Source organism: Thunnus albacares, chromosome 12, assembly GCF_914725855.1.
Source record: "Thunnus albacares chromosome 12, fThuAlb1.1, whole genome shotgun sequence".
NCBI lineage: Eukaryota > Metazoa > Chordata > Actinopteri > Scombriformes > Scombridae > Thunnus > Thunnus albacares.
The window spans coordinates 28,417,647-28,436,635 of NC_058117.1; the positions used below are offsets into that span (position 1 = coordinate 28,417,647).

The following is an 18,989-nucleotide window of genomic DNA, read 5'->3' on the forward strand; positions in this document are numbered from 1 at the left end:
TAGTTAATTGAATGAACCTGCTGTTAAGTGAATATTATGCAGGCCGAATTTATGAGTAGGACCCCATCGATTGAGGCATGTGTACAATTTGACCAAAAGTATTAAGTTACATTAACCTACATTGAAAACAAGTTAAATTTGCTAGATCGTGTATGGGGTTCAGTGAGACTTTCTCCGCACAATTATTAGAATTTATAGGTTACTGGAGCTCCCGATTTGAATGCACATAAGGCACATTTTGCAACGAATATTGGTTAAAACAGATATCAGATAAACATTATATCTAATAGTCTTCATTATACACTAACCATAACATTGTACCTTTCACATTTTAGGCAATTTTACAGGGTTTTGTTACATCAGAATCAGAAAGAAAATCGTCTTTATTTGCCAATATGTTTACGCATACAAAGGTGAGGTAATTCAACTCAGGCAACATTAGGGGCAATTGCAAGAGGCAAATACAGAAATGCATATACATACATTCATACATATACACATACATACAACAACATACAGTGTCTATATACAGGTGAAATCGTTTCTATAAACATTGATACAAATAGTACAAAGGTGTGTAAGAGTGCTGAAATAAATATAGAAAAAGGTAAAAAAAAAAAATAGGTAAAAAAAAATGGTAAGCTACTTTATATACATACAGTAGGTAGTTATGTACGGTATATACAGCCTGTTTGAATATACAGTTATGAATGAACATATATATACTTGTTTTATCAATTTTTGAAAGGCGTACAGTCATTCAACAACTACATTGTTAGCGGCATTCAGAGGACATAGTATCACACATCATGTAATACAAGGACTGTACATATGAGTACATGTGGGTGTGGTAAGTAACAAAACAAATAAGTAAGAAAAATAAATAAATTCAGTAATTAAACAACAACAATAATAGAACAATGCTTAATAAAAATAAATGAACATAATAATAATAGAACAATACATGATAAAAATAGACTAATATGTTAAGTGAATTGGTTTGATATAACAATAGAAAGATGCTTTCACAGATATGTTACAGCAGTGTTGGACTATGCATTTAAATGTCATGCTTTTACTGTGAAGCCTGTCTTGCCGGTGTCTGTGGTAGGGTTACGTCTCTTTAGCTTGACGCAGTTGTTTTCAAAACAGCGGCTGAGAGCAGCTGAGCACTGCGGTGTTTCTGAGCTGAAGCTATCCGAGCAGCCCGTCTGCAGACTCCTCGGACTTCTCTCGTTTCACACTCGTTTTCCTCGACGGACACTCTCCTTTTCCTGTTTTTTTCAAAAATTTTTATACTGCACATCTCCAGGGATTTACGCTGGAATATAATCACTAAATGACAGCCTCTCTCGCCTGCTGGGAGGACAGCTGGTGCGGTGAACGTCGGGGAGGGAGGGGAGGGGAGGGGAGGGGAGGTGGTGGGGGGGTGCCCTTGGCTTGGGGAGAAGGAGTTAGGAGGAGAAGAGGGGGGACACTATCATGCAATATACTGAAAGAGTACTGTACTGAAAGGGGCCATTGTGACTGTGTGCTCTTTTTTTTTGGCAGGGGTGTCAGGGATGCGGCGCAGGCTTTGCAAGTTCATTTCATCCCTGCCAGCCGCGGAGCAGCAGCGTCCTGCTGAGAGAAGGAAGCCGTCCAGTGGAAATGTTGTGCATCTGCAGGGAGCCGTGGCCCCGGAGCTCAGCCGGCAGAGCTGAAGAGGCCTGAGCGGTCTCCACCTTACGGATTAGATGGTGGCAAAAGGCAAGAGTGCATGACAAGATAAACAAACACTGAGGCCGTGCTGCCTGAGCTGCAGATAAGCAGTTGTGTTGCTTTTTCTGGGGCCTTTCTGGGTACCATAGACTCTGTCTGTGGGAGTAGATGTGCCCATTAATAATACATGTAATGGGCAGCAGCCCCTGAACTGTAGGCTTGGAACTGGGCCGGTTTGTTTTTCTAACCCTTAAAGAAAGGTGACTGAAAAAAATGGCTGACCACGAGGAGGCAGAGTTGTCCGAGTCCCTTCAGAAGGAGGATGAGTTCTCTAGCGAGCAGGAGGAGCCGGGTACGAACTTTAAATCTAAAAGTCTGCCAGTATTAAACGAAGAGGCGCCTCAAGAGGAAACCTTACTGTCTAGTTCAGCGCGGATGTCCATAACGGTGGAAGAGAGCGCAGAGTTTATCCAGCTCCCGGCCAAGACCGAGTCCTTTCAGACGGAGTCCCCGACGAGAACGAACTACACACCCAACCCGGGGAAGTCGGCGCTGAACAGGCCGAGCTCCTACATGGAGAACACGGAGATCCGTAGGAGTAAAAACATGGCGAGGAGGAAGCCCCCGGGGTTTTTCGCTTCCAGGCTGGCGCGGATTCGTCTGCCCAGCAGGAAGTACCTAGCTGTTCTCATACAGGACTCTCGCTGCTTCCTGTTCTGTATGTGCTACCTGACGTTCATCCAGTCGCTCATGGTGTCGGGCTACCTGAGCAGCGTCATCACCACCATAGAGAAGAGGTACAGCCTGAGGAGCTCTGAGTCCGGCCTCCTCGTCAGCTGTTTCGACATCGGGAGCCTCCTGGTGGTCGTCTTCATCAGCTACTTTGGCGGGCGGGGTCAGAGGCCTCGCTGGCTGGCGGTGGGAGGGGTTTTCATTGCCGTGGGCGCCGCCCTCTTCTCCTTACCTCACTTCATCTCCCCGCCATACCAGATCCAGGAGGTCAACTCGTCCTCGGGCAACGAGGGCCTGTGCATGAACAGCAACGCCAGCGGCAGGGACCGCGTCGACATCACCTCCTGTCCCAGAGACCAGGAGGGCAACGAGCACAACCTGTACGTGGCGCTGTTCGTCATCGCCCAGATCCTGGTGGGCATGGGATCCACGCCCATCTACACCCTGGGACCCACCTACCTGGACGACAATGTCAAGAAGGAGAATGCCTCGCTGTATTTAGGTAAGAGTTTGTGTGGATGTGCTCTACCGCCAGCAGCTGGTCTCACTAATTAGTTTCCTCTACCTTTTAAATTTCAAGCTAATCAGTGAAATCAGCTGCCCGGTGATTGGTTTGGATCAAAAACAGCAGGCGTTTGGGTCTCAGTGACTTCCCTTGTTGTATTTTTATTCTCTGTATACTCTAGTCCTCCAGAGAAACCATGTTAGAGGTTTTTTATTATTGTCTTTATTTAATTAGATCCCCATTAGCCACTACCAAGGTAGCAACTACACTTCCTGGGGTCCACACAAGTAAACATTACATCATGATGGAAAACAGTAGTGGAATAAAATTCAGGGAAAAAGGGGACAAAAAACAGTTTATTAGCAACAATAAACTACTAATAATGATAACAACAACAATGACAACAAGTACCCACATTATATCTAAAAAGTCAAAATATGGCTGTTGTACCACCAAAGTGTGACTAAAAATAAAACAACAAAGAAATTCCTTGTTAATGATCATAAAGTCAGATATTCTGCAGATATCTAATTGGAGAGGGGTTGGTGTTCTGTGTCATGAGGTGTTTCTTTAAACTTGAAATGTGTAGTATCTGATGACAAACCATTCCATATTTTCATTGTTTCATTGTCTTGCATTAGTTTTTGAGACAGGAAGTGAAAAACAACCTTTTGATACATGCCTAGTATTAAAGTTATGGCCGTTACTACTATATGAAAGTTGATGGTAGAGGACATTTGGGATTTTAGACAATGAAATATTTCTCATAAAACAGAGCAGGGAAATAAACAAACCATCCTGTCCCTCACCAATGACCAACCTAAGGTTATGTGCATTCTGATGATGTTACAGTTCAGAACGAGTCGTGCGGCTCAATTCTGGACCAACAAAGCGAACTACAAAAGACAATGTTCACGAGTAAAAGGAGGTTAATATCACCCCTTGTGATGGAAAATCTCAGCAAAACAAAATTAAATTGCGACTGATGCTCATATTTGGGGCATTTCTTCATGTATTCTAACATGTGTTAGAGAGGAAGAGTGAGTTTGAGTCACTGCTAAAAATACCATATTCAGGATTATTATTTGTATACATCTCTGGTCGCTGATTTATGTGTTGCGTACTCAAGCGCCGCAGTAAGCACTGTGGTGGCAGAGTGGAACTGAACTCATTTACACTGACTGTGAAAGCAGAGATGTTTGGGTTAATCGTAGTCAGCTGTGCCATCTCTGACAGATTAAAAGTAGTCTGTGTGAATGTGGAAGTTATTCAGTCTAATAGCACTTGTCTGATATTGGTTTGTCTTTGTCTTTGGGGAAAAAACCCATAAATGTACTGCTTCTGTCTGACCTCTACAGTCTGATGAAGTGGAGTCATTTATTGAACCCAGCAGGGTTTTTTTAATGTTATTTAAATTTATTTGGCCAGGAAATGTAGTACCAAGCTAGCAAAAGATACGCCAGGTGGTGGCTCACCATGTGCAGGCAGATCGCTCGATGTTTAGCGCTCCATGGTTGACATGCTACACAGGATGCATTCGAAACTTGAGATTTACAAAAGTGAAATATATAGAGCTGCAGCGATTGGTCGGTTAATTGATTAGTTGACAACTATTGAATTAATTGCGAACTATTTTCATAACCCAATACATCGTTTTTAGGAAAAAATGCCCAAATTCTCTGGTTCCAGCTTCTTAAATATAAATATTTTCTGGTTTCTTTAGTCCTCTATGACAGTTAACTGAATATCTATACAAAACAAGACGTTTGAGGGCATCATCTCAGGCTCTGGGAAACAGTGAGCAACATTTTTCACCATTTTCTGACATTTTATGTACTAAAAAACTAATAAATTAACCAAGATAATCCACAAATTAATCGATAATGAAAATAACTTTTAGTTTCAGCTCTAAAAATATATTTCAAAGTTAAAGTTTACTGCTGGAGCAGCTGATAACAGCACAGTGCAGAAAATATGCTGGGTGTCTGCTAAAACTGGATATTTTCTTGAGAAGTGTACATTTGTGAGATCATAAACTTCATTTGAATGGCATATGATTATATTTTCAAAATATAGCCAGTTTTATGGGATCTCCTGGACAGATTTCTTGGCAGAACTGCCCAAACAGTGAGATCCTTGTACATACATATCTGATCTGTACATTACAGTGTTATACTGGTTTACTGGTGAAGTGCCACTGCAGTAATGGTGGCTTCCCTACTTCTGTCGACAAACTGAACCTCACATTTCATATAAAAAGACAATTCAAAATGCTTTACATATTGTGTTAAAAACGTTAAAAAAGAAAAACAAAGTCTGAGACTGAAGATGTGTTGACACGTTGCTACTCCTGAGCTGGAAAAACACAAGATGATTTTTACAGTTCTAACTGTTAAAACACTCAACACACTTTGTAAGGGCTGGTTGCAAGCAGCAGATGACTAACCACAGTATGACAAATAGAAGCTGTTTGGAAAATACCGAGCATCCAAAAGGACAGAGGAGTGTAGATGCTATTTTTTTCATATGACTCTGGGCTGCTGTTTCAATCCAATGTGATGTCTTCCACAAAGGTGCAACAAACTTTTCAGTCACCTTGTAAACCTACAGGTGTTGAGTGTTTCATATTTAACACAGATTTTTTTTTCTTTGGGGGGGGGGGGGGGGCTATAAGCGTGTTCTTATAAAATGCTATAAATAAAATGCAGTCCAGTACATCAACACCACACACTATGACCTCGATAATAAACATAAAGTAGAATTAGGCTCTATCTATCACCTTTCTGACAATGTCAACAAAAACTGAAAATGTATAAACATTGTATTGAACTAATTCAGAATTTATGGCAGAGCTGTTGTATTGGACTGCTTTAGATTGTACAGGTGTTCCTAATAATGTGCTCGGTGAGTGTATATGCACAGGATTTTTAAAAAATGTTTTATTGTCTTAAAACATGGAGTCTAAGGGGATGCAGAAGTAGCTGTTCTGACATTGATTAACAGATAAAGACCATTCAATGTCATATGAAGACAGATCTCAACAAAATGATCTATATTAATTAGAAATATAAAAAATATCCAAAAATATAAAATACATAATCAGTTTTACATGTAATATCGAGATCTGAAAAATAACTGGTAGCTGTGAAGTAAATGTAAATGAGTGAAAGTATAAAGAAGCATAAAATGGAAATGCACAAGTAAAGTACAAGTACCTTAAAATTGTACTTAAGTACAGTACTTGAGTAAATATACTTTGTTACATTTTACTACTGCGTTTGAACCTAGATCTGCACAAAGGCTGACAGGCAGGAAGTTGAAATCAAAGGCCTTCAGTTTCTCTGAGCCGTTTTTTCGGCACCGCCATGGCCTACATGTCAGACACTTGCTCCAGAAAGTTCTGCAACCGAATCGACTATATAACCTTCGAACTGCAACCCCCCCCCCCGCCCCCCCTCCCTTTCCCTTTCACAAGCTTCCCCAGAAGTTCTCGCCCCAGTAGCCTCAAACAAGGTAAAGCCTAATTAAACCAACAAATGAGAGCTTGGTTATGAAAGAGAACAGGGGCGGCAGAGTGCATTCCTGCCGTTGGGACAGAAAGTAGAAGTCCCACAGAGGCTGGGCTTCGGTTAGAGACCTTCATTTTTTAATAGGACCAGTGGAGCAAAGACAGGAAGGCTTTGATCAGTGGAGTTGGTGTTAAAATGTCACCTGCAAGGAGTCTGGGGAGTGAAATGAGATTGGACACCTCCCTGGTTGTTATAAAAGCTTAAAAAAATACAAGTCTAGACAAGAATTTAGACAAAGTATGAATTTAATAGCATTCATTCTGAAGTTGAAAAGAAATTTGAGTGCTACATTTGCAATAAAAGAAGACAACAAATTAAATTAAAATTAGTTTAGTAACCAGAACGGTGAAGTTGCTCCCAGCCACCTGCCAAATGCTGTTGAATATTTGGCTGTGGATCAGTGGAGCAGCTAGTCGGGGGTACAGGGTTACCTGAAGGGCTCTGGAAAATATGTAAAATAATTGTTTTAAAGGGGACATATTATGCACATTTACATGTCTTTATTTTTAATCTGGGGCCTTACTGGAATATCTTTGCACGATTTACAGGTCAAAAAGCTCCTTTTTTAACTCATACTCGCCCTTCATGTGGCCCCTCAGTTCAGCCTCTGTCTGAAACAAGCTGTTTTAGCTCCTGTCCCTTTAAGGTCCGCCTCCCGATGAGCCCACTCTGTTCTGATTGGTCAGCTCTTGGAAGCTGCCCCTCAGCAGACTCACAATGTTTGTTTACAATAACTTCTGGGAAGAAAACTCCTGCGTCACCCGTGTTGAGCAAACTGGGGCGAGGAACAACTGAGATATACTCTCAACTGAAGAGAAACTGGTTAAGTCTTGTTGTGTATGGGGCTGCCGAGTTAGAAGAAATAGTGGAGAAGGGTTTGGGTTTTTCAGTGTGTATGAGTGTGTGTGTGTGCGTTTGTAACTCGTCCCACAGTATCAAACTCAGTTGACTTGATAAATGGTCCGTTTTGTTTTCCCACAACCCCAAATCAGTTCAGTTCAATCCAGTTTCACAAACATAAAAGAAAGACAACTCAAAACTCAAAAGTCCGCTCCAGGTTTTACCACTGATCCCTACAAAACAAAACAAACCAAAGACACTAGCAAAGCAACATAGCACATAAAATGAGCACAGCAGAATCGTTGAACCACCTTGTTTAACTAAAAATCTTTAAAAATTACAGTTATGGCATTAGGAAATTGTGAAGGGCATTTTCTTTTTACTATTTTCTGACATTTAATAAACCAAACAATTAATCAAATAACTGACAAGCTTATCAACAGATTAATAGATAATGAAAATGTTCATTAGTTGCAGCCCTAGAGCTGACCTATTTCTGTCTAGATAGGATACCTTTTTTTCCAATTGAGGGCAGACAAGCATACAAAGCCTGTTGCCCAGCTAATGCAGAAACACTTAGTCAATTAATTGATTAGTTAATTGACACAAAATGAATCTGTAACTGTTTGACCACCATTTAGCAAGCAAAAGCCCCAAACATTTTTTGGTTCCAGCTTCCCAAATGTCAGGATTTGCTGCTTCTCTCTTTTTTTTTTAATCATTTTAAATGGAACACTGTTGCTGTGTTTCCCCCTATAATTTTTTCCAGCAGTGGTGCCGTTGACAGTGCGCTCAGCCTACAACACCAGGACCCATATTTGTGCAAATCAGTGGTGGAATAACTACCATAGAATTGTTCCAGACGTCTATAGAGTCATGTGCATGTTAATTTAATGGAGCTTTTGACAGCAGAAGGGCTCTGGAGGCCCAGATAGATGTAGTTGTAACAAATGTCGAAGAATGAAATGCCTCAACACAGAAAATGTACACTGTTTTTTTTTTTTTTTTTTTAACATTATAGACTAAGTTATTATGGTTCAAAACAAGATGATTATGTGTTTTTTATGGCTGATACAATATGATAACTGATCATTTTATGATTATAAATGCAAAAATGTGAGGATGACAGTTGGCATTTTAGATTGACAAGTCTTTTTTCTAATACAAAGTTTACAGCATTCACCATCCCTACAATAAAGAATATATTCTTTATTATAAACTTGTTTGTAACAAACAGTTTCATTCTGTGACCTGATTAATGGCTGAAGCCATCAAACTCCACTGTTTAGAAAAATGCAGGTCTTTAACAATAAACTGGTTAACATCTCTGTGGCATCATTCATCCTCTCTTCTGTCTTCCTCCTTCTGCTGCTGCCGCTGGTCAGACTCACTGCTGTAGGTACTGCTGGTAGAGAGGAGGGGCTGCTGTTTAGACTCGCTGCTAAATGGACTGTACTTGTACAGCACTTTTCTAATCTTCCGACCGCTCAAAGTGCTTTTACACTACGAGTCACATTCATCCATTCACACGCTGAGTGGATACAGGAGCTGCTCACTGCTGTAGGTACTGCTGGTAGAGAGGAGGGGCTTCTGTTTAGACTCACTGCTAAATGGACTGTACTTGTATAGCACCTTTCTAATCTTCCGATCACTCAAAGTGCTTTTACACTACGAGTCACATTCACATACATTCATACGCTGAATGGATACAGGGGCTACCATACAAGGTCCCAACCTGCCCATCAGAGGGAACTAACCATTCACACACATTCATATACTGATGGCACAGCCATCAGGAGCAATTAGGGTATCAAATTCAGTATCTTGCCCAAGGACACTTCGACATGCGGACTGGAGGAGCTGGGAATCGAACTGCTGATCTTCCGATTAGTGGACGACCCGCTCTACCTCCTGAGCCACAGCTGCCCCAGCTGTAGGTACTGCTGGTAGAGAGGAGAGGCTGCTGGTCAGACTCACTGCTGTAGGTACTGCTGGTAGAGAGGAGGGGCTGCTGGTCTGAGACTCACTGCTGTAGGTACTGCTGGTAGAGAGGAGGGGCTGCTGGTCAGACTCACTGCTGTAGGTACTGCTGGTAGAGAGGAGGGGCTGCTGGTCAGACTCACTGCTGTAGGTACTGCAGGTAGAGAGGAGGGGCTGCTGGTCTGAGACTCACTGCTGCAGGTACTGCTGGTAGAGAGGAGGGGCTGCTGGTCTGAGACTCACTGCTGCAGGTACTGCTGGTAGAGAGGAGGGGCTGCTGGTCTGAGACTCACTGCTGCAGGTACTGCTGGTAGAGAGGAGGGGCTGCTGGTCTGAGACTCACTGCTGCAGGTACTGCAGGTAGAGAGGAGGGGCTGCTGGTCAGGCTCACTGCTGTAGGTACTGCTGGTAGAGAGGAGGGGCTGCTGGTCAGGCTCACTGCTGTAGGTACTGCTGGTAGAGAGGAGGGGCTGCTGGTCTGAGACTCACTGCTGTAGGTACTGTTGGTAGAAAGGAGGGGCTGCTGGTCAGACGCAAGTCTACAAGAATTCAACACATTTTCAGATATTTAGCTAATTAGACTCAATCATTACACACAGTGAATGTCCATTTTGAGCTTGTTTGTAACAGTTCACTATTAGCGTAACAACCTCTGCATAGCTGTAAAACATAGCGGCCGTGGATGAGAGGGGAGTTGATTGCTGGAAGTCGAAGACGTATTTAAGTTTATGTTCTGCTTGTTCAACACTTGTTTGATAAATTGCTCGCGCTGTCTCCCTTACTGCCAAATTTTTTAAGACTCACAGCAGCGAGCAGTTATAGTCGACGCTGTTTAAAGCATACAGGAGAAACACTGTGTTGGTACGACCTGACAAGACATTTGAAGACGTCACCTTGAGCTTTTGGAAATCATGAAGGACATTTTTATAATTTTCTGTCATTTTAGATTCAGATGAATTGATTTATCCAAAAAAGGAAACAAATAGACAGATTCAATCATAATAAAAATAGTTGTTAGTTGCAGCCCTACCTGCAGCTCAGATAGAATTAAATAACTTTTTCTTCCTGCTCTGAAACAGGACACTTGGAGGAGTTTGTGGGAATTTTAGATCAAAATCTGTATCAACTAATAATTCAAATCACTCTAACCTTCAGCAAAATAAAAACATGCCCTGTCGTGGGTTGTAACTTTATCTGCTGTATCAGCCACTTTGGCAAGGAACCAAGAAGTGTTTGGATGGCGAGACCCAGTAAACTGTGGTATTCAGTTGCCAGTTTGTGACAGCTGAATGAAAACATTTGTTCGCCAGCGCGACAATTTACGGTCAGCAATGGCAGGACAGTGCAGAGCACCACATGCTGATGTGGTTGGTTGGTTTAATGGCAGCTGACAGCTTCTCCAGTCACTGGAATGAGGACACAGTCCGTTACAAACCAGGACTTGGCTTGAAGAGACGTTGCAGGGTTTTCATAGACACAAATCCCAGTTCAAACCAGCAAAGTCTCCCAAGTCAGATGCTGGAAAAGATTGTGTGCTATTATTTACCACAGTAAGCAGCTATGAGAAAGTATGTTTTATACATCATAGCTTGCTGCTTTATCATAACCTGTTTCTCCCTGTAAAAGGCCAAATCTTGTCACATACAACAAAGCATGTAAATTGTTAACAATTTAGGAAATAAAACTATCTTTTATGTCCTCTTGCCTCAAACACGAAACAACATTTATGTAATTGCATGTACTATTATGTTTTGAAAGATCTTAAGTTTGTATTTTTTTTCTTTGAAATGCTTTTCAAGTGTTTCTAAAACTTTTTATAGTCATTCGGAGCCTTCATTTGCAGATTTGACTCTCCTTCTCCTCTTGCGTGACTTCACATCTGCAGTCTGTCTGATTTTGACCATGAACTCTGCACAAAGAGCTGACTGTGCACACATAGGCCTCTTATGCTACTCAACCTACTTAGGTTATTATGTTAGTGGCAGAACATGAGATGAGCAGAGACAGATGATGTCTTTAGTAAATCTGGATTTAGCCATCTAGATAGACCACCGCTGTATTCATTTACCCCACTGCTTTATCTCTGCAGACGCTTTTAAAACAAAGATTGATCGAGGGCTTACTAAAGCAAAGGGGGAATTTCCTGGCACGGGCTCACGTCAAATGAAATCAATCGGTACCATTTGTCTTGTAATCCCTCGTCAGATCAAAGGTGTCTTCTGTTTTCTCTCAGCTGCTAATGGAGATAAAAGGCCAATTGGGAGGGAAGAGTTAAACTTTAAATTTTAGTGGATCTTAAGTCAGAAGGCTTTGTATAGCGGGAACAGGGTCAGCCCAGCAGCAATACAATGCAGCATATTCTGTTTGGGCCCTGCCCTGCCTCAAATAATAAGCACAAGGGACGTCTCGCTGGAACAAAGATGGGATTTATTCCTGGTAATTTGTTATTGAAAGGGGAATCCAACTGATGACAAGCCCCAGTTCACACAAGACATGAGCTTTGAAGTTACTTAACGTTTCTAATACTGCCGTTATTGGTGGTAACTGCTGGTACACTACATGGTCAGAAATACTGTTTGTGGACAACTGACCATTGCACCCATACCATTGCTGCTACAACAGTCTCCACTCTTCTGGTTTCAGGCTTTCTACCAGATTTTGGAACCTGGCTACAGGGATTTGCTCCCATTCAGCCACAACAGCATTACACTGCTGTACTGTGAAAGTCATGTATCCCCAAAATGTCAGTTTTTCATGAGCTCATTTTAAGAGGTAGAATTTTCTCAGTCCATAAAGGAACGCTTGATCCCTCGGTTAATTTGTTATATTCAAAATGACCGAATTTGGAGATGAAGGGATCCATAAAACAGATTTATGGATTAATTTCCTCTGTTTACTGCCCTGAAAATGTGTTTCATTGGTATTATTTTTCTACTTTTATTTTATATTACTTATTGTCTAGTTGTGACAAGAGTTTGGTGAAGGGCCTTTCCTGTTTCATCGTGATAACATATTTGGCTGCAATAATCACAAAAAAAACTACAAAATCCTGGAGGGTCTTACTACTACTACTACTACAAAATACGAGTAAATTCATAGTGCAAATTTTGTGCGGTGTGTTCTTTAGGCCTAAACAAATGCACCCCCTTTGTCATAAAACATTTGAAATCTGCAGGGTTTACATTTGCTAACAGTCTTCTTATTCTTGCCTGCGCTACATGCTTGCACATCACTTTCTGCAGTCAGTGGAAATCTGTATTGCATCACCTGCTTGCTCATGAGTGTGTGTGTGTGTGGTGTTAGAACATGATTTACATACAAAACGAGGACCCGCTCATCAAAGCATTGGTCCATACATCTACTACTGGTCTTAAACTCCACACGTTACATTTAAGCAAAGTTAATAAAACGAGAAAATTAAACTAATAAATTAAAGACTCTGCTGCAGCAATGATGAACAAAACCATCCGCTATAAAGCAACAGCTTTAATGTGACAATTAAAAAGTCCATTAAAGTGCCTTTTAAAGAAAGAGTTGAAGTAAATAATGGATATAATTTCGATGATACCAGCAGGTTCCAAAGTAGCTGGGGCTCTTTGCAGCTCATGTTTTTAAATACCAGCGTCTTCAGTCTGTAGATTGCAGACCGGCTGTGAGCTAAAAGGTTAAAAGCCCTGTTAAACAGCTGGTGGGCAGATCATGCTGTACCTTTAGAAGTCGACTCTGTTCTTCAAATCAGTTCAGAAACACACATGATCTTGACTTTCTCATTTACTTTTAAATCTGTCTGCTATATTTGGCTCTAAACCAAATTTTGGCTGAGAGGGTAGCAACAGATATAACCGAAATAAGAAGAGGTAAAGACAGATATTTTGAAAATTCAAGTAGAGGAAGCAGGCTGGCTTCATTGTCTTTACAGCACAGTATTGTGCCAGAATTAGTGCGGCACACTTGCCGTCAGCTGTAGAACAAACATTCTGGTCCATGCTGGCCCTGCTTTGCGTTAGCCTACATATGAGGTCATGCCCAAAAGCGTGACAGACATCCATTAGAATAATTCAGTACAATATTGCTTTGTAACCCCAATAAGAGATGCTCTGTTTGGCTCCCATGCAAGGCAGCAGGCCACGCTGCAGCCACTTGAAATTTTAATGTGCCAGCTCAGAGACGCAATATGTTCCTAACTAGATTCAACAGCGGCGTGCTGCTTGGCATGCTCATCATATCACCGCAGTGTGTTCGTGACCTCAGAGAGTTCATATCTATTCTAGGTTGTAATCCATGTACAGAACTGAACTGGTCACACACTTTCTATAATTATAGAATAATGAGTGTACCGAGGAATGAACTGTCGCCCGGTGTGACAGTCTACATGTTCAACTAGAATAAAAACAGGGTTTCTGTCAGGCTTCACCAACTATTTTTAGGAGCTGCAACAATTAGTTGATTAGCCAATGGACAGAAAATTAATTGCCAACTATTTTGATAAACCATTAATCGTTTTGAGTCATTTTCTCTGCTTCAAGCTTCTTCAATGTGAAAATTTTCTGGTTTCTTTAGTCCTCTATGACAGTAAACTGAATATCTTTTGGTTTTGCAGGGCTTGGATCCATTTTCTGAAGACATAAAGTCCTGTCTATACGGTTTCCTGTTTTCTCATAGTGATTATCATGGTTTCTAAAAGCCTCGTTACCACATTGGACAGTTTTAAAGTTCTGTGAGAATCCATATCAGAGTAGCCTGATAAACAATCATTATTTATCCTGAACGAATAAAGCTCAAACCTTGGATTTGGGGTCATGGTTCGGTATGATATCGGTACAGCAAAGAAATAAAAAAAAAAAATCAGAAAAGTATAAATGAACATTTTGGTCTTTTTTATTTTTTAAAAATGTAAACATCCAGCAATGGCTCATTGGACGTAACTATTACTGAAACAGTTTATTTGTGCTACAGTGCAAAAGGAAAACAGCCTTTTCTGTTTCCTTCAGTCAGGACACCTGCTGACAGCTGCTTTATGCTGATTTATGGTCTAACTGTATATAAAGTAGTGTAAACTAGCTCCACCTCCAGCAGCTACAACAGTAACATGCTGCTCTAACACTGATGTTTCACTATTAATAATCTAATGATGTCATATATAATAATATATCAGTCAGAGGGACCAAACCACTACTTTTACTGCAATACTTTAACTACATTTTACTCTCTCAGAACTGGTTCTTATGACATTGACCACGTCTGGAATCAGATGTTTTTATTGTTGTTTTGAACGGCTTTATTAAAGGCAGAGTGAAAAGCCGACTGTCACAGAGGGTGGAGGGGGGATGGTATCGTTTCACTACGGAGATAATGGAGCATATTTTAATAATAGTGTTGCACTCTCTCGTTTGTCATTCTGACAGCAGTGACACTACAGGGTAATCAGGCTATCTTGGCTAAGCTGGCTAGCAGACGCTATTTTATTTCCCCAGCTGCATTCTGCAAAGACCCACCCCTACTCTGCCTCTGATTGGCTCTGACCCTGATATTTTTACCCTAACAATCTCACCCCCTCATGCCTGAACATAACCAATCAGAGACAGAATAGGACGAGTCTTTAGTTTTGTGTTGCCAGGTCATCGCAGCAGCATAGTAACTTCCACACTCCTACCACCAAAATCTTTTTTCAGTCGACATGGAGGGTTTGTTAGCAGTTGCTTGAAGCGGTTAGCTTAATGTTTGTCATGTTGATGGAAGAAATATGTTGATTTTTGGAGTAATTTCTATAAGTCCCGTCAGGTACAACAACTGTGTCAAACTCAAGTTGCACAAACTCCGGTTGGTTGTTTCTCCAGTGGGGGTAAATGGCTGTCAATGAGCACGATACCAGACGTACAGTATTAAAAATAAATAGATAAATAATTGTACATGGTAATGCAGAAACCAGACCATCATCAGTGTAGTTAGTTTTTCAAATAAACTGTGGGAAACAATGCAACTAATAATTATTGTCATTATCAATCATTTGATAATGAGGACTAGACTTGCATTTAAGTTTATACAATATCAAAACATTGCAGATCACAAGTTCCCATGACTTCAAATAGCTTTTTTTGTCCAACAAACATTCTAAAACACCAAATTTACAATGATATTAAACATTTAAGAATCTGGGAATGCTCCGTCTATAACTTGCTAAGTAATGACTTTATTAAGCTGAGACTTTATTATCCAGGCTGCTGCTGTTTCTACTGTATTTCATGCAGATTGCAGGAACAGAAATACTCCAACATCCAGCAGTTGAAAGTGCTTTGCCCAGATAGTTAATGATTGAAGGTGGTTGATGTTGGCAGCTGTGTAAACCGTGTAGCTGTTTTAAAGTTGTAAAAACACAAGTACAGGATGACACCTTTTGATATGTGATTATCTCAGCTGATATGATCTAAGAAACATGAACCCAAATATATTTTTATTTGTAAAAAAAGAAAAAGAAAAGAAGCTGTGAAATGAAAATTAGTTAATAACAGGAACAATCAGCATGTTGTTTCTGTTGTTTCTCTTCACAGTTGTTGTTCAGTTATAACGGAATTAATTAGGCTAATTAATTTACATTTTCTTTTGGCTGGTTTTTCAGAACAAACCACTGCACACACAAGGGCAGCTTGTGTTTCTGCTCCGTTGTTCAACAGATTTTCTTTTTGTAAATTTCCACCAGGAGCATGATGGGAAATAACATCAAAAGGAATCTAGTTTTAGTCTTACAAATAGTGACCCTGCAAGATCCCAAGTCTGTGACTAAAAACTCAGTGACTTCTGACACATTGTCTTTAGATGTGAGAGGGTGTCAAACTTTAGTCTTTTCAAAGTCTTTTCAAAGTCTTCTAGTGCATGGTCAGCATGAATTGAGGACATTGAGACTTACTGTATAATGAAACACTTTCTCTCCTGACGAAGAGCTCCAGCCTCTCATCCACACAATCATCAGACACAGTAGTTAAACCTGCCATGAAGTTTGATTATCATGTTATCTGGTTTAACGGTTTGAACAGTGAATGGTACTATTACAGTTGAAGTCTGTTGGCTTTTATTAGCTGGTGCGAGTAGACTGTTATGCAAAAACTTTCCTCTGAAGCTGAACAATTAGAGCAAGACGTTTGCACAATAGTTAGAGGTTCAACACCTGCTGGAGTCACTAACAGCAATATATATGAAATCATGGTACTTTGGATAAAAGCATTTACCAAATTGTGTGATTTTTTTTTTGGTGAAATAAAAACCCTCACAGTCATAAATCCATTTCCTCTACTTGGGTTGTGTTTACTCTTCAGCCAAAACCTATTTTTTCCGTTGCATCTCATTCTGAAATGTTATTTTTTGATCAATATATATAGTTACAAATGCTTGAGCTGGTTGGTTGTGTAAATGTTCAGATGCACTCGACCATCTCTGAACTCTCAAGGACATGTTGCCGGTGCAGAAATGATTAATTGATTAATGGAGTAGTTGATCAATAACGTATAATGTAACTGACAATTTTTATAATTGACTTATCATACAAGTCATTTATGAAGAAAAAAATGCAGAGCTGCTCAAGTGTGAGCATTCGCTGCCTTTCTTTGTTTTATATCATTGTAAATTCAGTATCTTTGTTTTTTGACTGTTGTAGTTGACTTGTGTTGGACATTTTTCACTATTATTTGATGTTTTGTCAATTTAATAGCAAAAAACAAACAAACAGATGAATTGATAATGGAAATGAAAACACATTTAGCTAGAAAGACATTTAATTTTATAAAAATCTGAATGCTTGTACTCTGATATGTTTAAATGAAACAAATGCTGGATGTTGCTTTGTTAGCCAAACGGCTAGCTAGCTTTTTGCTACGGGTCCATTAAATGTTCAAGTGAATTTTTGAAATTCCTGCAAGATAAATTGGGAATCAGTTTGTGTTTTCAGCAGTAGCTATATGCAGATATATTCAAGAGGATGAAATCAATAGAGCACCATTAACTCAGATACATTACAGCATTTAAGAAAGACGTTTCTTCTAAGATGGAAGAAGCAAAAGCAGGTAGAACGACGTCATGGTGTATCTGAATGAGCTGCTTCTACAAATGTTTATCTAAATTATATATGTCAACTTTTCCATCTCAGCCAAAGATAAACATTTTTTGCAATATTTCAGTTTGAATTTTTTGGCATTTCCACTCAGGTGTTTTAAGCATAAATTGAAAATGTGCATAAAAACAGTCTAATGGAAACATATTAACTGACTACTGCTAAACCACTGCGTCGCCTGTCTTCTAGTTTCCGTCTGAACTTTAAGTTCTTAATGAGCCGGAGGTAAAAACATGCGGCTTCTCCTCACAGCTCCTTCTGTACTCCAGTTCAAGAAATGTCTGGTTATTGAAACAGTTAAAGTATTTAACAAGCCTAACAATGTCTCTACTGTAGTATCATAATGTATCTGTTAGTGTCTGTACAGGGAAACATTTATGTAGGTCAGTAGTGACGGATATTTATGTGGTTTGCATTTTTTCTTTTTAACTCTGAATGTTTTGCCGTCTGATGTGTTGTTGTTGTTGACCTTTAATGTCAGGTTTGGTTTCTTTTCTTGTCACCAGAGGTTTGCCAGACTGACTCATCTCATTACTATTTTTTTTTTCTAATCAGACACTGACCACCTAACTGTGCTCAAAATGTACTGAAACCAGTTGGCAAGCTAAAATAGACGCCGTGTTCTGTCTCTGCGTCCGTCTGGCTTCACGCTGTCTGTCTGTCGGTGTCTCTCAGCCAAGTTTTGTTGTAGGAAATTAACATTTTTTTTGTTTGTTTTTAGGATCATTTTTTAGCACTTTCAAGGCTGTTTAATTAAAACTCTGACTTGTGGTAGTTCTGAATCACTGAGGGCTTACACTTTTCAGTTCTGTGTCAGGAAAATAATTGTTATAGAGATTTTTTTTAATGATACATTGTCCTTCAAAATTCTCATTTTAACTTTATCAGTGGGGTTGTAAACTCAGGTTGTGCAGCCAGACTTTACTCAATCCCATAAAACTTTATTTTAAATTACAGTGAACATCCAAATTTCAGCCAGAAATCATTTCAATAACGTTCAGAAACCTTGATTGTGTTTCGACAGGAGGAAGCAGGGACTAAATTAAGTTCTTCTGTCAGAGAGTAAACGGCTATCAAGAGAACTAACGAGTGAACTTGAGCTTAATGACTGAAGAGACTGTAATGACTGTTTCATTACAGTCTCCAGTGTTCTACAGCAGAAATAAATAACCATAAAACTCCAGCAGATTGATGCCACTTTGGAGATGGTTGTTCAAGTTTTGAGTCTTGTTTTTTCCACCAATGCACAAAAGGGACTTTTACTTCCTATAGTTTAGTTGCTTTGGGGCCATTGTTCCTGAAATTACTTGGTTGATAATGGGCCACAAGATACTAAATATGGCTGAATTTGGAAATATGTGTGCACAAAACATTGAATATTTCCATTTGATGGAATAGTTGAGGTATAAACTCAGCATTTTACACATAGTAATCAGTTTACCCGCCACGTCTTCTATGTCTTCTGTGGCTTTAGGAGCTTTAGATTTGACAAAATGACCCCTGACTTCCACATTTTTAATGAAAAAGACTGCATTATAAACATAGGTTGTAGAGTCTAAAG

The 18,989-nt window shown here is 40.0% G+C and overlaps 1 protein-coding gene across 2 annotated transcripts in view; it reads left to right on the forward strand.

The window, feature by feature from the left end:
• LOC122993643 (solute carrier organic anion transporter family member 5A1-like) overlaps window positions 1-18,989 on the forward strand; it is a 51,231-nt gene that overhangs the window by 705 nt on the left and 31,537 nt on the right. Inside the window, exons 1-2 of one of the 2 annotated variants that reach the window (XM_044367982.1) lie at window positions 1,192-1,374; window positions 1,552-2,935. In XM_044367982.1, the coding sequence (XP_044223917.1) occupies window positions 1,975-2,935 (961 nt within the window). In that variant the 5' untranslated portion in view covers window positions 1,192-1,374; window positions 1,552-1,974. Of the gene's footprint in view, window positions 1-1,191; window positions 1,375-1,551; window positions 2,936-18,989 lie in introns of those variants that run through there. The other variant, XM_044367981.1, reaches the window with a different exon arrangement.